This window comes from Equus asinus, chromosome 19, assembly GCF_041296235.1.
Source record: "Equus asinus isolate D_3611 breed Donkey chromosome 19, EquAss-T2T_v2, whole genome shotgun sequence".
Taxonomy (NCBI): Eukaryota; Metazoa; Chordata; class Mammalia; order Perissodactyla; family Equidae; genus Equus; species Equus asinus.
Genome location: NC_091808.1, coordinates 10,460,859 through 10,476,835, shown reverse-complemented (window position 1 = coordinate 10,476,835; position 15,977 = coordinate 10,460,859). Strand labels below are relative to the sequence as shown.

General features: G+C 40.7%; 1 protein-coding gene across 3 annotated transcripts in view; it reads left to right on the top strand.

Moving 5' to 3' along the window:
• The window catches only part of FBXO36 (F-box protein 36), an 85,878-nt gene that overhangs the window by 51,115 nt on the left and 18,786 nt on the right, over nucleotides 1–15,977 (top strand). For all 3 annotated transcript variants that reach the window (XM_014836007.3, XM_070489535.1, XM_044751317.2), the window contains one exon: nucleotides 15,786–15,958. In XM_014836007.3, the coding sequence (XP_014691493.1) occupies nucleotides 15,786–15,958 (173 nt within the window). The remainder of the gene's footprint in view (nucleotides 1–15,785; nucleotides 15,959–15,977) is intronic.

Below are 15,977 nucleotides of genomic sequence, written 5' to 3'. Positions count from 1 at the left end.
TGACAGACCATGTGATTTTCGGATTGACTTCCACGAAAACCTGGCCAGATGGATTGGAGGTGATTGTCTTCCCACCCCTCACCTGTCCCTTGCTGGCCCCAGCACCTCCAACACCCCTGGCCCCTGATAAGATCCTGGGGGTGGGGACAGAGCAACACTAAGCTTCAGGATAACCACTTGTGGGTTTCCTGATCCTGGAAGAACAGGCAATAAGGTGGGAATTTATGAGTCGAACAGAAGCCTGGCTCCCTGGTGGCCCCTGCCTGCACAGGGGCAGTGGAGGGACTCAATCAAGGAGGGGACCAACCAGGCTTTTTAAATTGCAGTTCTGAGAGCTGCCGTCTCAGGACTGCCTGGTGGCCTCTTGCCAAGAGCAGCCCTAAGATGCCAAGTTAAATCACCTGGCAAGTAACAATTTTCCTGTGTCTCACTTCTTACCCCTACAGCATCAGAGTCCCTGCAGAGGGGAAAACTCCAAGTTTTGCTGCTGTTTGTCCCCCTTATCCCCCTCGCTTCTCAGGGACTCCCCCAGAAAGGCCTGTTTGCCGCAGAAGAGGGGTGCCCCGGGGCACAGAGCTGGATCAGGGGCCATGGCCACGGCTTGAATCTCTGCTGCCTCTACCCAGCTGGGTGACCACGGGTCGACCCTCACCTCCTCCGTGAGCCCCTTTCCTCCTGTCCCTGGGGATAAAATGGTTACTCTCTGTGGTTGCTGTGAGCATTCACCGACACGAACCGTGTTTAGAACCGTGTGTGGTGCGTAATCAGCTCTTAATCACGGTTTGCTGCTGCCGTTAAGTATATGATGTTTGACTGGGTTTATTTTTTCCCATCCTCTCTTTGTCATATTCCCAAGATGCCCCCATAGATTTTCTCATCCAAAGGTCCTCTCCCACTTATGACCAGTGACCGGATGTGTCACTGGTGACACGTCTCTGGAAATCTGGGTCACCTTGGTGACGGTCCTGGCAGAGGACCAGAACCATGTTACTCTTGCTCCCTTGGCCTCTCAGCAGCTCTTTGCTCAGAGGTGACATTTTCTTCCCCTGGTTTCCAGGAGTTCCTTGCTCTTGGTTCTTCTCCTGCCTCACTGGCCCCTTCTGCGTCTCCTTGCTGGCTCCTCCACATCTCTCCAGGTCTTGGGGCCCAGTGTTCAGCTCTGTGCCTCTTCTCTTGCCAGGCTCTACTTATTCCCTGGGGGATTGGATCCATGCTCTGGCCTTAAATACCACCCATAAAGGGACAAGCCCCAGATCGATATGTCCAGCCTGCACCTCTCCCCGAAACTCCACTCTCAGATATTTATCTAGCTGCCCCCTTGACATCTCCACCTGAGTATCTAATAGGCTCTCAAACTTAACAGGCCCCCAAATAGCTTGGTTCCTTTCCTTCTCTCACGTGCTATATGTAATCCATCAGCAAAACCAGAATCTGAACTGTGGTGGGCAGCCTCCAAGATGGCTCCCAAAGATGCCCACCTCCCAGTATGCAGCCTCTTGTATAATCACCTCCCACATTGTTCCTAGGTCAACCTGTGTGGCCAATAGAATGCGGCAGAAGTGACGGTATGTCCCTTTGGAGATTAAGTTACAAATGACGCTGCAATGTCTGTCTTTTCTCCATTTTCTCCCTTTTTCTCTCCCTCATCACTTGCTCTGGGGGAAGCCAGCTACTATGTCTTGAGGCAGCTGGGGAGAGGCCGAAGTGGTGAGGAGCTGAGGCCTCCAGCCAGCAGCCGTGTGCATGTGCTTTCCTTCCTGGAAGCGGATCCTATAGCCTCACTCAAGGCCTCAGGTGATACAGACCCAGATGACGTCTTGACTGTAACATCATGAGAGATGGACTCTGAGCCAGAACCACCCAGCTAAGCCACTCCCAGGTTCCTGAACCTCAGAAACTGTGAGATGATAAATGTTTGTTGTTTGAAGCCAGTAATTTTGGGGATAATCTGTTATGCAACAATAGATAACTAATACGGGAATGCTTCTCATCAACTACAATTCTAGTCCGACCAATGACAACCTCTCTCCCAGGTTAATGAACTAGCCTCCTAACTAGTCTTACTCTTCCCACCCTTGCCCCACAATAGTTTGTTCTCAACACGGCAGCCAGAATCAGCCTTTCAAAACAGCTATCAGGTCACGTTACTTCTCCACTTCAGACCCTCCGTGGCTTCCTGTCTCATGTGGGGTAAAAATCCAAGTCTTGCACTGATCTTCAGCCCCTCTCCCTCTGGCCTACTCTGCTTCAGACACACTGGCCTCCCTGGTGTTTCTTGCACAAACCAAGCATGCTCCCACCTCAGGGCCTTTGCACTTGCTATTTCTTTAGTTAAGAATGTGTTTTCCCAGATTCCCCATGATTTGCTCTTCATTCAGGTCTCTGCTGAAACCTCCTTCTTAGCTAGTGCTTCCCTGACCACTGTATAGAAAATCACTGCCTCCTCCTTTACCCTGGAATGCCATGCATCCCCTAACTCTTGTCACCACATGATATACTGTGTCACTTGTTTACTTATTGTCTGTCCCCATCACTAGAATGAAGCTCCCGTATGGAAGGGCCTTTGCTTTGCTCACCGATGGCACCTGCCTAGACAATTCCTGGTACACGGCTCCACAAATACTTGTTGTATGAAGTATCTGAGAGAATTCTTAGAGAGTGGGACAAAGGTAAATTCTAAAACCGAGCCTTCTACATTGTAAGTCTAGTCCTAAGAGAGTTCAGGTTTCTGATCAATAGTCTGTTTCAGGGTATGGGGAAAATCTTACACCAAGATTAAAATCACACTACCAGATTGATAATTTTTTTTTCTTAAGGAAGATTAGGCCTGAGCTAACATCCACCGCCAATTCTCCTCCTTTTGCTGAGGAAGATTGGCCCTGAGCTAACATCAGTGCCCATCTTCCTCAATTTTATATGTGGGACGCCTGCACAGCATGACTTGATAAACAGTGTGTAAGTCTGTGCCCGGGATCTGAACCAGGAAACCCCAGGCTGCTGAAGTGGAGCGCATGAACTTAACTGCTATGCCACTGGGCTGGCCCCCCAAATTGATAATTTGAAGACGGTTTTTCAAGCTCAGAGACCATGTCTCATTAATCATTCTGTTTCCAAGATCAGGTCCATGGCAGGCACTTAGTATATGTTTGTTAAAATAGATGAAGGAAGGAAGAAACATTTTCTGATAAAGTAATAATGTTTAAAATAATGTAAATAAAATCACTGTGCTCAAAATATATTTTCATGACTCTAAATTCATATAAGAGTACAAGGAGTATATTTTAGTGCTTAATGGTATTTTTGTACTCTGGGAGTTGTAAGTGGCACTAAAGGAATAAATCATACAAATCTGCATTAGTTGGCTAGGGCTGCCATAAGAAAATACCACAGACTGGGTGACTTAAACAACAGACATTTCTTTTCTCACAGTTCTGGAGGCTAGAAGTTCAAGATCAGGGTGCTGGCACAGATGGTTTTTCCTGAGGCCTCTCTCCATGGCTTGCAGGTGGCCGCCTTCTCTCTTGCCCTCACACGGCCTTTCCTCTGTGTGTGTGCTGATCTCTGTTGTCTCTCTGTGTCCAGATTTCCTCTTCTTATAAGAATACTGGTCACATTATATTAAAGCACAGTCACATGACCTAACTTCACCTCATTACCTGTTTAAAGGCCCTGTCTGCCAATACCATCACACTCAAAGGTTCTAGGGTTTAGGCCTTCAACATAGGAATTTAGGGGGAGGTGGGGAGGACCCTGTTTAGCCCACAACAAAATCCAAACATTCCATGTAGAGACTTTCCTATAATCTTGTAAGTAGAGTATATCTTTATTAAATTAGTAGTTAGTGATTGTAGTGGTTTCCCATTGCTGCCATAATAAATTACGACAAATTTAGTGGCTTAAAGAATAAAAATTTATTATCTTGCGTTTCTGGAGTTCAGAAGTCTCATGGGGTAAAATGAAGGTGTTGGTGGGACTACAGTCCTTCTGCAGGTCCTACGGGAGGATCTGTTTCCTCGCCTTTTTTGGGTTCTAGAGGCTGCCTGCGTTCCTTGGCTTGTGGCCTTGTCTTTCATCTTCAAAGCCAGCAATGGCCAATCTGGCCTTTCTCACTCTGACACTGATTGAGTGTCAAGATTTCTTTCTTTTTTTTTTAAAGATTTTATGTTTTTCCTTTTTCTCCCCAAAGCCCCCCGGTACATAGTTGTATATTCTTCGTTGTGGGTCCTTCTAGTTGTGGCATGTGGGACGCCGCCCCAGCGTGGCCTGATGAGCAGTGCCATGTCCACGCCCAGGATTCGAACCAACGAAACACTGGGCCACCTGCAGCGGAGCGTGCAAACTTAACCACTCGGCCACGGGGCCAGCCCCTCAAGATTTCTTTCTTTGACTGACCCTCCAGCCTCCCTCTTTCCTTTCTAAGATCCTTGTGATTACAGTGCCGCCCCCCACCCCCCCAAATTAATCCAGGGTACTCTCCCTATCTCAAGATCTTCCATCACATCTGCAAAGTCCCTTTTGCCATGTAAATTCAGTGTATTCACAGGTTCTAGGGATTAGAATATAGGACATTTTTAGGGGGGCATTATTCTGTCTACCACAATGATATATGTCACAACAGCCTAAACTGCAAAATCAAAATTGTTGCTGAATTTTTCCAGGTTTGTGTTTTTAAAAGACAAAAATTCATATGTTTATATGTTAAGAGTTATTCATACACTACAAAGTATAGAGAGCTGTTATTATGGTGATTAAGAGTGTTGTGTAATACAGTTTACCTCTGTTCGAATCCTGGCTCCCAAACCCACTAGATAGGTGACCCTGGGCAAATTGTTTAATCTCTTCGGATCTCAGTTTCCTCATCTGTTGATAATGGAAAAAATAATGATAGCCTCTACCTCATAGGGTCCTTATGAGGATTGATTGAATGAAGTGCTTAGAATTTGCCTAGAACATAAATATGCAGTAAATTCTAGCTCTTACAGTTTTTAAAATTTAAAAGTGAAAATTCCTTCTGTCTTCCTCTGAACTCCGTTCCCCAGCGATAACTACTATGAGTAGTTTCATTTGCATTTGAATTCTTTCTGTTTTGGATTTTACGTCTGTTTGTTTACAAAAGTAGAATCTTCAGTTCTTTATTTTTGCATTTAAAATATTGTGGGGGCCTGCTCCATGGCCAAGTGGTTAAGTTCATGTGCTCTGCTTTGGTGGCCCAGGGTTTTGCCAGTTTGGATCCTGGGTGAGGACATGGCACCACTCATCAAGCCATGCTGAGGCAGCGTCCCACATAGCACAACCAGAAGGACCTACAACTAGAATATACAACTATGTACTGGGGGGATTTGGGGAGAAGAAGAAGAAGAAAAAGAAAAGATTGGCAGCAGATGTTAGCTCAGGTGCCAATCTAAAAAAAAAAATATTGTGAATATTTTTATATTAGTATACGTAAAGAGGTACCCCATTCTTTTCCAAGACTATATGGTATTCTGTTACACAAATATACAATCCCCAATTGATGGGCATTTTCAAAAGCTTTTTAGGTGCATTCTGGGACATGTTTATCTTTGCACAATTACATGAGAATGTCAGTAACACAGATTCCTAGTCATGGAATTGCTAGTCCAAAGATGTGTACATTATACATTTTGATAGGTATAGAGTATTTTATTTGAGGGGTGAATTCTTGAAAACCTTGCATAAGTCAGGATAAACTTGACAAAGTATGGTATTTCTGTTCTGCAGCTTGAGTAGGGCCACCTTGGAACAAAGCATCAATGCTGTCTACAACTCATTTGACCTTTACAATTATGCCAACTTTATAGTGACACTATTTTTGAAAGAATTTTAAATTGGGTGATTCAAGTTATTTCAACATTTGTTCATAAAACAAGACTTCATTAATATTTTGATGTCACAATATTTCAATTTTGAGTAATTCAAAACTTACATAAAATGCCAGGCACTTCCCCATACTCACAAATTGCCCTCCGAAAAACTACTGTATTCATTACACTCCATCTAACAGGATAGAGGCGTTTTCTTACACCTCTGCCATCACTGATTAGATTGCTGCTCTTTTTCGTCTTTTCCAGGCAGATGGCAAAAATAAAGCCATGATTAATTAGCATTTTCCTGATTACTAGTAAGCTGAGCATCCTGTCCTGTTTAATTGCCATTTATATTCTTTCTCTAATTTCTCTGTCTGTAGTCTTTGTCCATTTGTCTATGAAGTTTGAATTTTTTTTTCTGACACCTTTAAAAATCTAAAGAAACATCTATGGATTTTTTCCCCTAAATTAAATACATAAGAATAACCAGAAAATTAGTTATGGGAAATACTTTTTTTTAAATTTAGTTTAAGGCAAAAATGTGCCTATATAAACTCAGTCGAAAGTGCTGGTTCGTGAGTTGAGGTTGAACCCAATCTAAAAATAAGTTGTTTTCCAACTTATGTCCATTTTTAAGTTGGTTGCTTAGATCTTTGAATGAGTTATAAGTAGTGGTTAGGTATTTAGGCCAACCCACAAAAATCCCTGTGATAAAACCAAATGACTTCAACAACCATATTTTCTGAACCAAACGACAAAGGGTTTTTATTTCTGCTATTGCACGTGAAAGGAAATGTGGGAGATACAGTTTAAGTGTCAGAGTATTCAAATTCTCTTGGACATTTAGATGATTTATGGGGAGAGTGGGACTAAATGTTTGAAATGGGGACTAGAACGGAAAACTGATAATACTAATAAATACTAATATCCTGAAATATGGGCCTGAGCTCTGCATCCTAGGAATATAGGTACAGCAGAAATCAGAAAGTGGGAAAGAATAGTCCTTACCTTCTTCCCAGTCCTGGGCCAGCCCCATGCCATGGATTGATCCATAATCCATCTTCTCAAGGTCCTTTCCTCAGGCCTCTGTCTCAACCTTTGACCTGGGACTTCATCTTTTCAGGCCTAGTACCACCTCTTAGTCTACTCCTCTCCTGCTGCCCTCTGTAGTCAGCCGCTCTGTGTCCTCAACATGGATCTCTACAGTTTCTGCAGACCTGGGGTAGGGCTCTGGGGTGGGGAGTGGGGTGGGAGCACGTAGGAGGCAGAAGAACTTCCAGGCAGCGTGGGAGCCCGGCTCTGGCCCACAGAGCAGGGAAGGCAGATCTAAGTAAGATTGTTGTATTTTATCCTGTTTTATTAACTAATTTTTTGATTTGCAAAAAAAGAATCAATGCACATAGTAAAATAAGTTAAATCGGTTTAAAAAGGTTTTAGGATAAAATTAAGCCTCCTTCTTAAACCCATGTTCCCAGTCCCCATAACAACCATCATGAACAGTGTCTTGTATATCCTTCCAGAAATGGTCCATGCATATTATAGACAAAATACCTTATGTTAATGCAAAAAGAGGAATCTTATACCTTGTGTTCTATACCTTTTCCTTTAAAAGTTTTTAAATTCAGAAATATCTTAAACCTACAAAAACAGAACAGAAGATAATATGACAGATACTCAAAACCACTAACAAAAGATGTTAACGTGTCACATGTGCTTCATTTCATCTAAATTACCATTGGGATAAAATTTGGATGTTGGTGTAAGTTGCTTATAAGATCCTGGTCTTTCAATGTCTGTGGTGTCTGTAGTGCTGTTCTCTTTTCAGCCCTTGATAATGGTAATTTGTGCTTTCTCCCTTTTCTTCCTTGATCAATCTTTCCAGGGATTTATTCATTTCGTTAATTTTTTTCAAGGAACTTTCAGCTCTGTTGATTTTCTCTATTTTTATTTATTTATTTTTATTATTGATTTCTAGTCCTACCGGTATTATTTTCTTCCTACTACTTTCCTTAGGTCTGATTTGTTGTTCCTTTCCTAGTTTCTTGAGATAGAACCTTAAATAATTGTTTTCAGCCGTTTTCCCCCCTAAATTTTCTGTAAGTGCTGCTGTAGCTGTGTTAGCTAAGTTTTGATAAATTCTGTCTTTATTTTCATCCAGTTTAAAATATTTTCTAAGTTCCATTTTGATTTCTTCTTTGACCCATAGGTTATTTAGAAACATTTTCTTTAATTTCCAGGTAGTTGGGGATTTTTTGGGTTACTTTCATTTTTTCCTGATTTCTAGCTTAATTACATGTAATCAGAGCATCTACTCTAGATGTTTTTCATGTTTTGAATGGCTTTAATTTTTGATTCATCCTTTCTCGGGGCCATATTGATCTTCTCTTTATCATCTCAGTTTGATTATATATGCTAATGAAGTGAGCTCCATGTTTACTTACTATCTTTTAAAAACAGAAAAAAACTTACATTTATTATCAAATTTCTACCTCTCACCTATTTTCCTTCCATTCCTTTCTACTAACTGTTCCAAAGTTGGTATCATTTCTGAGCATATTTTATTATGCATAAATAATATGCACTGTTTTTATATGTGTAAAATTTTATTTTGCATAAATGTTCTCATCCTGTATCATTTTTCAACTTTGTTTTATCATTTAACACTTCTTGAGGTTTATCCATGCTGATATATGTAGTCCATCCATTTCAATGGCTTATAGTATTTTATTATATTATTAACCAGAGTTTGTTCAATCCCTTCCCCTACTGAGGATAATTGGGTGGTTTCCGCTTTTTTTTGAAAGAATAAATCTGCTTTATTTATCCTTGTGCAATGTGTGAGGGTTTCTCTAAGTTGGGCGTGTAGAAGTGTGTTTGTTGAGTTGTATGATATGTGCCTCTTCAAACTTACTAGGTTTTGACAATCTGCTCTCCAAATGAGTTGCCAATTTGTACTCCCGCTGGCATTTTATGAGAGATGCTATTTCCCTTATTCTCACCAACATTTGGTGAAATCAGAGATTCATGTTAATTTTTGCCAAACTGGATGTGTAAAGTCCCTGATTATTAATGAGGTTGAATATCTTTTCTGACATTTGTTGACCACTTGGGTTTTCCCTTCTGAGAACTGCTAACTCATTTTCTTTGCCTATTTCTTCTATTTGGTTGTCTTTTTTTGTATTGATTGTAGAAACTTTTATATATATTTTGAGTACCAATTATTTGGTTTGTTTATATGTGCTACAGATATTTCACCAAGTTTTTGGTATCTTTTCATCTTATGTGTTTTTATCCCTATAGAATTTTATAATTTTAATGCAGTTCAAATTTGTCAATCTTCTAATATGTGACTTGAACTTTTGTGTTTTGTTTAAGAAATCTTTCCCTACCTTGATTTCATAGGGATATACTTCTATGTTTAATTCTAAATATTTTATGCTTTTCTCCTCATATTTTGGTCTTTAACTTATCTCAGGTTTATTTTTAGATGTGACGAGATGAAAGGCTGTAGGGCTTTTTCCGTATGGCTGGTCAGTGTTCCCAGAATCATTTACAGGATAGTTTAGTCATTCCACACTGTTTTGTAATCCCATCTTTTACACATTCCAGGTTCCAGTGTATACCTGTGACTTTCAGGAATATTTAGTTTTATTAGTCACTTGTGTTTTGTACCAATACTACACTGCTTTAATTACAATCCTTACAGTAAGTTTTCTTACATGTTAAGATGAATTCACCTTCCTCCTGCTCCTGTTCTTTACGAGGAAAGAACTGATTGCCTGTTCTTGACATTTTACTCTGCATATGAGTTTTATTACAACTAGTAAAGCTATCCCTGTTGAGATTTTAACTTGAATTGCTTGAATTTCTAGATTTTTTTTTTTTTTTTTTTTTTTTGGTGAGGAAGATTGACCCTGAGCTAACATCTCTGCCATCTTTCTCTGTTTTGTATGTGGAACACCACCACAGTATGGCTTGGTGATCCATGTGTAGGTCTGTGCCCAGGATCCAAACCTGTGCACCCTGTGCTGCCAAAGTGGAGCACACCAACATAACCCCTGTGCCACCAGGCCAGCCCCAGAATTTCTAGATTTTTGAGGAGAGAATTGCCATCCTTAGGTCTTCCCAACATGAGCATGGTATAACTCTCCATTTATTTAGGCCTTCTTTTATCCTCTTCAATAAAGTTTTAATGTTTTCTTCATAAAGATCTTATTTGACCTTTAAACATCTTTTGTTCATATTCTTCCCAGGCACCTTATGATTTTTCAGCTAAGAATAGAATCATTAAAAAATTTTTTAAATTCTGTTTTAAATTTTTATTATGTAAAACATGCATTTCCAAAGTCAAAATTGTAAAACAACACACATTCAGAGGCTTGCTTCTATCCCCATCTGCTCCACCCTTTCCTTCCCCAGCTCTACAAGTAACCACTTATATTTGTTCTTATATGTATCTTTCCAGCAGTTCTTTCTGCAGATATAAACCCATTCATATATATATTTGTGTCCCCCCTTCTTTTACAAATGGTAGCATTCTACTCCTACTGTTCAACTCTTTACTTTTTCCACCAATATAGTCTAGAAACCACTTGATGCCTTTAGAGATGTTTTTTTTTCTTTTTGTTCATAGCTGTGTAGTATTTCTTCGTGTGGATGCACCAGAATCCTAACGATGAAAATTTGGGGTTGTTTCCAATCTTGTGGTGTTACAAATAATGCCAAAATGAGTAACCTTGTGCATGCCTGGGTCATTTCATATTTAGTCAAGATATATTTGTGAGATTCCTAGGTCAAAAGACAAATGCATGTGAAGTCATAATTTTGAATTAACTGTTGCTGGTATATATAGAAACGATACTGATCATTTTCCCATAGAATTTCTTGACTTTTGTATGGCGATATTTAGATCATCTGCAGTATTGGCAGTTTTTCCTTGCTTTCTGACCCCGATACATTTTTATATCTTTCTTTTTTTTTTTTTTTTTTGGCCTCCAAAACAATGTTGATAGAAATGGTGAGATTGGGCATTCTAGTCTTACACCTGACATTAAAGGCCATATAATATGATTAGGAGATGCAGTATGGAGCAAACTGCTTGGTTCAATCTTAGCTCTCACTACATGACCTTTCTCACTGTGTGACTTTGGGCAAGTCACTTAACCTCTCTGTTCCTCATCTTTCTCTCTTTAAGAAGGGAATAATAGGGTCAGCCCTGGTGGATTAGTGGTTAAGTTCTACCTGCTCTGCTTTGGGCAGCCCAGGTTCAGTTCCCAGGCATGGACCTACAGCACTCATCAGTGACCATGCTATGGTGGTGGGTCACATACAAAAAGAGGAGGATTTGCAACGGATGTTAGCTCATGGCAAATCTTCCTTAGCAAAAAAAGAAAAAAGAGAGAGAGCAAGAAGGGAATAATAACAGTACCCATCTCACAGTTATTGTGAGGATCAAATGACTACATATATATATATCTACATGTATATATACATAGTATATATATATATATGGATACACACATACTGTATATATACATATTGGAGCAGTCCCTGGCATATATTGAATACTGGATTTTTGGTAACTAGTGTATATCAGGTTATCAGGTTAAAGTAGTTCCATTTTATTATTAGTTTTCTAAGAGTTTCTATTCATAAATAGGTGTTAAAATTATTTAAAATAATTTTTCTACACTTTTGAGATGATCATTTTTTTTCTTGTTATCTGTTAATAGAGTGAATGATATTAATATATCTTCCAAAGTTACTCCATCCTCGGATCATCCTGGGATCCTGAAGGATGTCTTTAGTAGTTCAGAATCTCATCACGTAAATCAGGTCCATGTGTGGGTGGGGATCCTCAGGTGTAATGCTTAAGTACTGCTTCTCAAGGATGGTCCCTCTGGATCTGAAGCCTGTGAATGAGACAAGTTTTCTGCCCCTCTCCCACCCAATACGGAAAGGCATGAGAGAGCCACTGTATACCCTTCTCTTAAAACAGTGGGGAAATGGGAGCCCCCGCTGGAGTCACTGGTCCATAAAAATTTTGAAATCCAGCAAGGCATAGGTTATTAGTTCTTGATGAGAGCTCAAGGCCTAGCACTAGATTCTTCACGGCTCTTGGCTCCGCCTCTGCACCCTTGGCTCCATCCTCTGAGTCATCCTTTCTTTTTGGCAAAAGGTAGTCCGTGTTTGCAGGCATAGTTTTCTCAGCCTGCTTCCTGCTTGTAGAAGTTTGGGTGTCCAGAGTCTTCTTTTCCTCTTGTACTGCCTCTGACCCTTTCAGTTCCAGCTGGCAGGTAGTGTTTCCTCTGATATAATTCTCTTAAAAACTTCACGTGTTGTCTGTTATTCTTATTGAGGTTCAGTCCATTAGACAAAACCACACCTACGCATCTTTTTTTTTAAAGATTTTATTTTTTTCCTTTTTCTCACCAAAGCCCCCCAGTACATAGTTGTATATTCTTCGTTGTGGGTCCTTCTAGTTGTGGCATGTGGGACGCTGCCTCAGCGTGGTTTGATGAGCAGTGCCATGTCCGTGCCCAGGATTCGAACCGACGAAACACTGGGCCGCCTGCAGCAGAGTGTGCGAACTTAACCACTCGGCCACGGGGCCAGCCCCGTACACATCTTTTTGAGATAAGCCCTTCTCTACCTTGGGTTTCTGCCCTTGACTCCTGAGTGACCATACCCTTAAGCTTCTTGGAAGTTCTAAAATTTGACTGAGTGGTTCTTAACAAAGCATTTTACAGCGTACTCTCCACACCATCTTTATACCATGTTTTCCTGACATTGTGCTGGATTTGATCTTTGCCTGGGAGTTGTTTCTTTTCTTTTCTTTTCTTTTTTGGTGAGGAAGATTGTCCCTAAGCGAACCTCTGTGCCCACCTTCCTCTATTTTGTATGTGGGATGCCTCCACAGCATGGCTTGATGACCAGTGTGTAGGTCTGCACCCAGGATCCAAACCCACAAACCCCAGGCCGCCAAAGCAGAGCATGTGAACTTAACCACTACACCACTAGGCCGGCCCCTCATTTCTTAATTTTGGCATTGTTTGCCATGTGAAGAGGCAGAGAATATTCAAAACTGGCAAATCCTGGCTTCTTTTTAAGAGACCTTCCTTTAGCTTATGTTTTTCCACTCATGCTTTACTTTAAGCAGCAAGAAGAAATCAGGCAGCACGTTCAACACTCTGCTTGGAAATCTCCTTAACTAAATCACACACCTGCCCGCTGGGTGTATTTCCTACTTTCATAGTACAGTAGGCAATAATGTTGCTAAACTTTCTGCTGCTATATAACAAGGATCCCCTTTTTTTCCAGTTTTTTCTCCCTTTCCCCCAGTTTTTAGGAATATTTTTCTCACTTTTCTTTAAGCCCTCACCTTTGTAAAGCCTCCTGGGAGCCTGTCAGGCTTCTATGGCAGGTATTTATTTACTTATTATACTATTCATTGAGGACTCTTCAGGCTCACACTAGCACCCTCCTCACACTCATTCAGATTTCCACGTACTTTCCAATTTCAAAGCCCCTCCCATGTGTTAGGTTTCCATTATGGCACCACAACCCTTGAAGGTACTCAACTCTTATTATCTATTGTTATGTAACACATTACCCCCAAACTTAATGGCTAAAACAATAAAAAATGTTTGTTAACTCAAAGAGTTTCTCTGGATGCGGAATTTGGGAGCAACTTAGCCAAGTTCTTGTGACTCAGGGTCTCACGTGGTGTTGCATGGAGCCCCGTCATCTGAAGGCCAGACTGGGGCTGGAGGACCCAGCTCCGCAACGGCTCATACACATGGCCGACAAGTCAGTCGTGGTTTTGTGCAGCAGGTTTCAATTTCTTTCCCCATCGACCTCTCTATAGTGCTGCTGAGTATTGTTACAACATGCCAGTTGGCTTTTCCCAGAGTGAGTGATCCAAGAGAGCAAGACAGAAGCCCCAATGTCTTTTATGACCTAGCCTTGGAATATTTCTGCAGCATCCTATTGGTTACAGGAGTCAGCCCTAATTCAGTGTGGGATGGGAACACACAGGAGCATGAATCCAGGAGGAAAGAATCAGGAGCCATCTTGGAGGCTGGCTGCCTCGTAGTCCAACATGAAGGCAGTGATTTTACTTTTTAAAATAGAGTTTAACATTTTTTCCCCTTTATTTCAAAAAGCAATAAATGTTGTTTACATAAAAAACAGAAACAAGCAAAAGTTTTTTTCTAAATACCCCAATATTTGTAAACCTTGAAACTATCACGTTACCTACCTTAGACGTATATGTTCTTTTATAATTTTTACATTTTAAAGATTTTATTGGTAGAGACTTCCTGAAGTACATCTGAGCATGCTTTGAGTGTGTATTCCTGGCATTTAAAAATGTTCAAACAGCTCCAATTGTATTAAGGGATTTTTATTCTAAGGCTTTTTTTTTTTTCTTTCAAGAAATAAGCACTTCTTCTGCTGCTGCTGCTGGGGGGCTAGGCGTTCTCCATAATACCTACCCTTTAAGGTTGGGTTTTTGACAGGGGTATTTTTCCCCCAAAGAAGATTCTTGGACTTTAAAAGTGTTTTGAATTGGAAGCACTTGGAATTTAGAAGCAACCAAAACCCTGAATGCCTCTAGAAAGCTGGATTAACCAGTTTTGGAGAGAAATCTTATACAGCTGGTTCTTCCAAGTTAGCACAACTGGAGCTTTTACATAAACATAGCCCATGCCTTCCATCCATTCTAAAATCAGAGATCCATCACCCTCTAGCATCACAGTTCTGCTGGCTTGTGCAGGGGCCCGGTGCTCTTGACAGCTCCATCCCACTTACTCCAGAAGGAATGAAGCTGGTCCCCAAATCTTGGATGTTTAGTCCCCTGTAGAGAGTACACACTGTCTCTTCTAAGAGAAGTTCTTTGGAAAGGCTAGCTATGATGGTGCTTTCAGAGTCAGAAGGGAAAAAATGAGCTTCAAGAAACTGAGAAAGTCCCCAGATTTGGGGCGACTGGAGTCCACAGGCATGCTCCATCATCACCCCTTTTGCCTGTCTGATAGAAGGAGGTAGCCTTCTTTCCTTCCTTCCTTCCTTCCTGATTTTAAAAAATTACACTAGTAATACAGGTTTATTGTGGAAAGATTAGAAAATACAGATAAGCTAAAGGAAGAAAATGAAAGTTACCGCCCAGATTTAACCACCCTTAAAATTTGAATATGTATCCTTCCAAACTTGTTTTCCTGTTTATTAGCCATTTCTTGGTTATTCAGGGAGCTAGGGTAAAACAAACAAACAAACTTTGGTTTTTTTCCTACATTGAACATGTTTAGATAGACCATTGCATTGGTTGATTCTTTGTGAATTATTTCCTAGTTTGGAAATAACTGAAAAGATATGAAAAATATTAAGCAAAAGTTAACACACTTTTCATGAACTATTTATCTGTTTTTCTTTTTGCCTCTTCCTATTTTTTTCTATTATGTAAAGATTGGGAGGAAAGAAGGTAAAGAGGAAGAAAGAAAGTTTGGTAGAGAAACAATGTATCACAATAAGAGAACAAAAATCAACTAAAATTAAGAGATATTAATGTGTTTCACATCAATCTGGGGAGAGGAGAGGGTGGTAGAAAAACCACATGGACCAGCGTCTTTGCCCAGTTGGGGAGATTGGAAGGATGAGGATGAGGGTGACACCGAGACTAGTTAAGTCGATTTTCTGGACTGGAATTTGGTGTAGTCTGTCACTGTGTTAAACAGTCAGTGTCCCTAGGAGATTCTGATCTCAAGGCAGCGACAGCAATTGAAAACAAATGCCTGCCATCGGTCCCAAAGGCAGCTCGGTGAGGGTAGGAATGACTCAGCATAATCTAACATCACTCCCAGGGGGAAAAATGTCCCAAAGCTTGTGTCTTACTGATAATGATCATAGTTTTTATGTGACTGTGCATGATAACCATGTTGATCTGTTGGTGTCTTTGAATTACAGTGCAAGTTGCCTTAATATTTGGCACGAGAATATTAGACTATGTCTTCAATTTATGTGAAGGTAAATTTGACTTCCTTGAGCGGCTCTCAGACAATTTGCTCCTGAGTATCATTTCTTATCTGGATCTTGAAGATATTTCCAGGCTTTCTCAAACGTCACACAGATTTGCAAAGGTAACAGTCAAGTATTTTG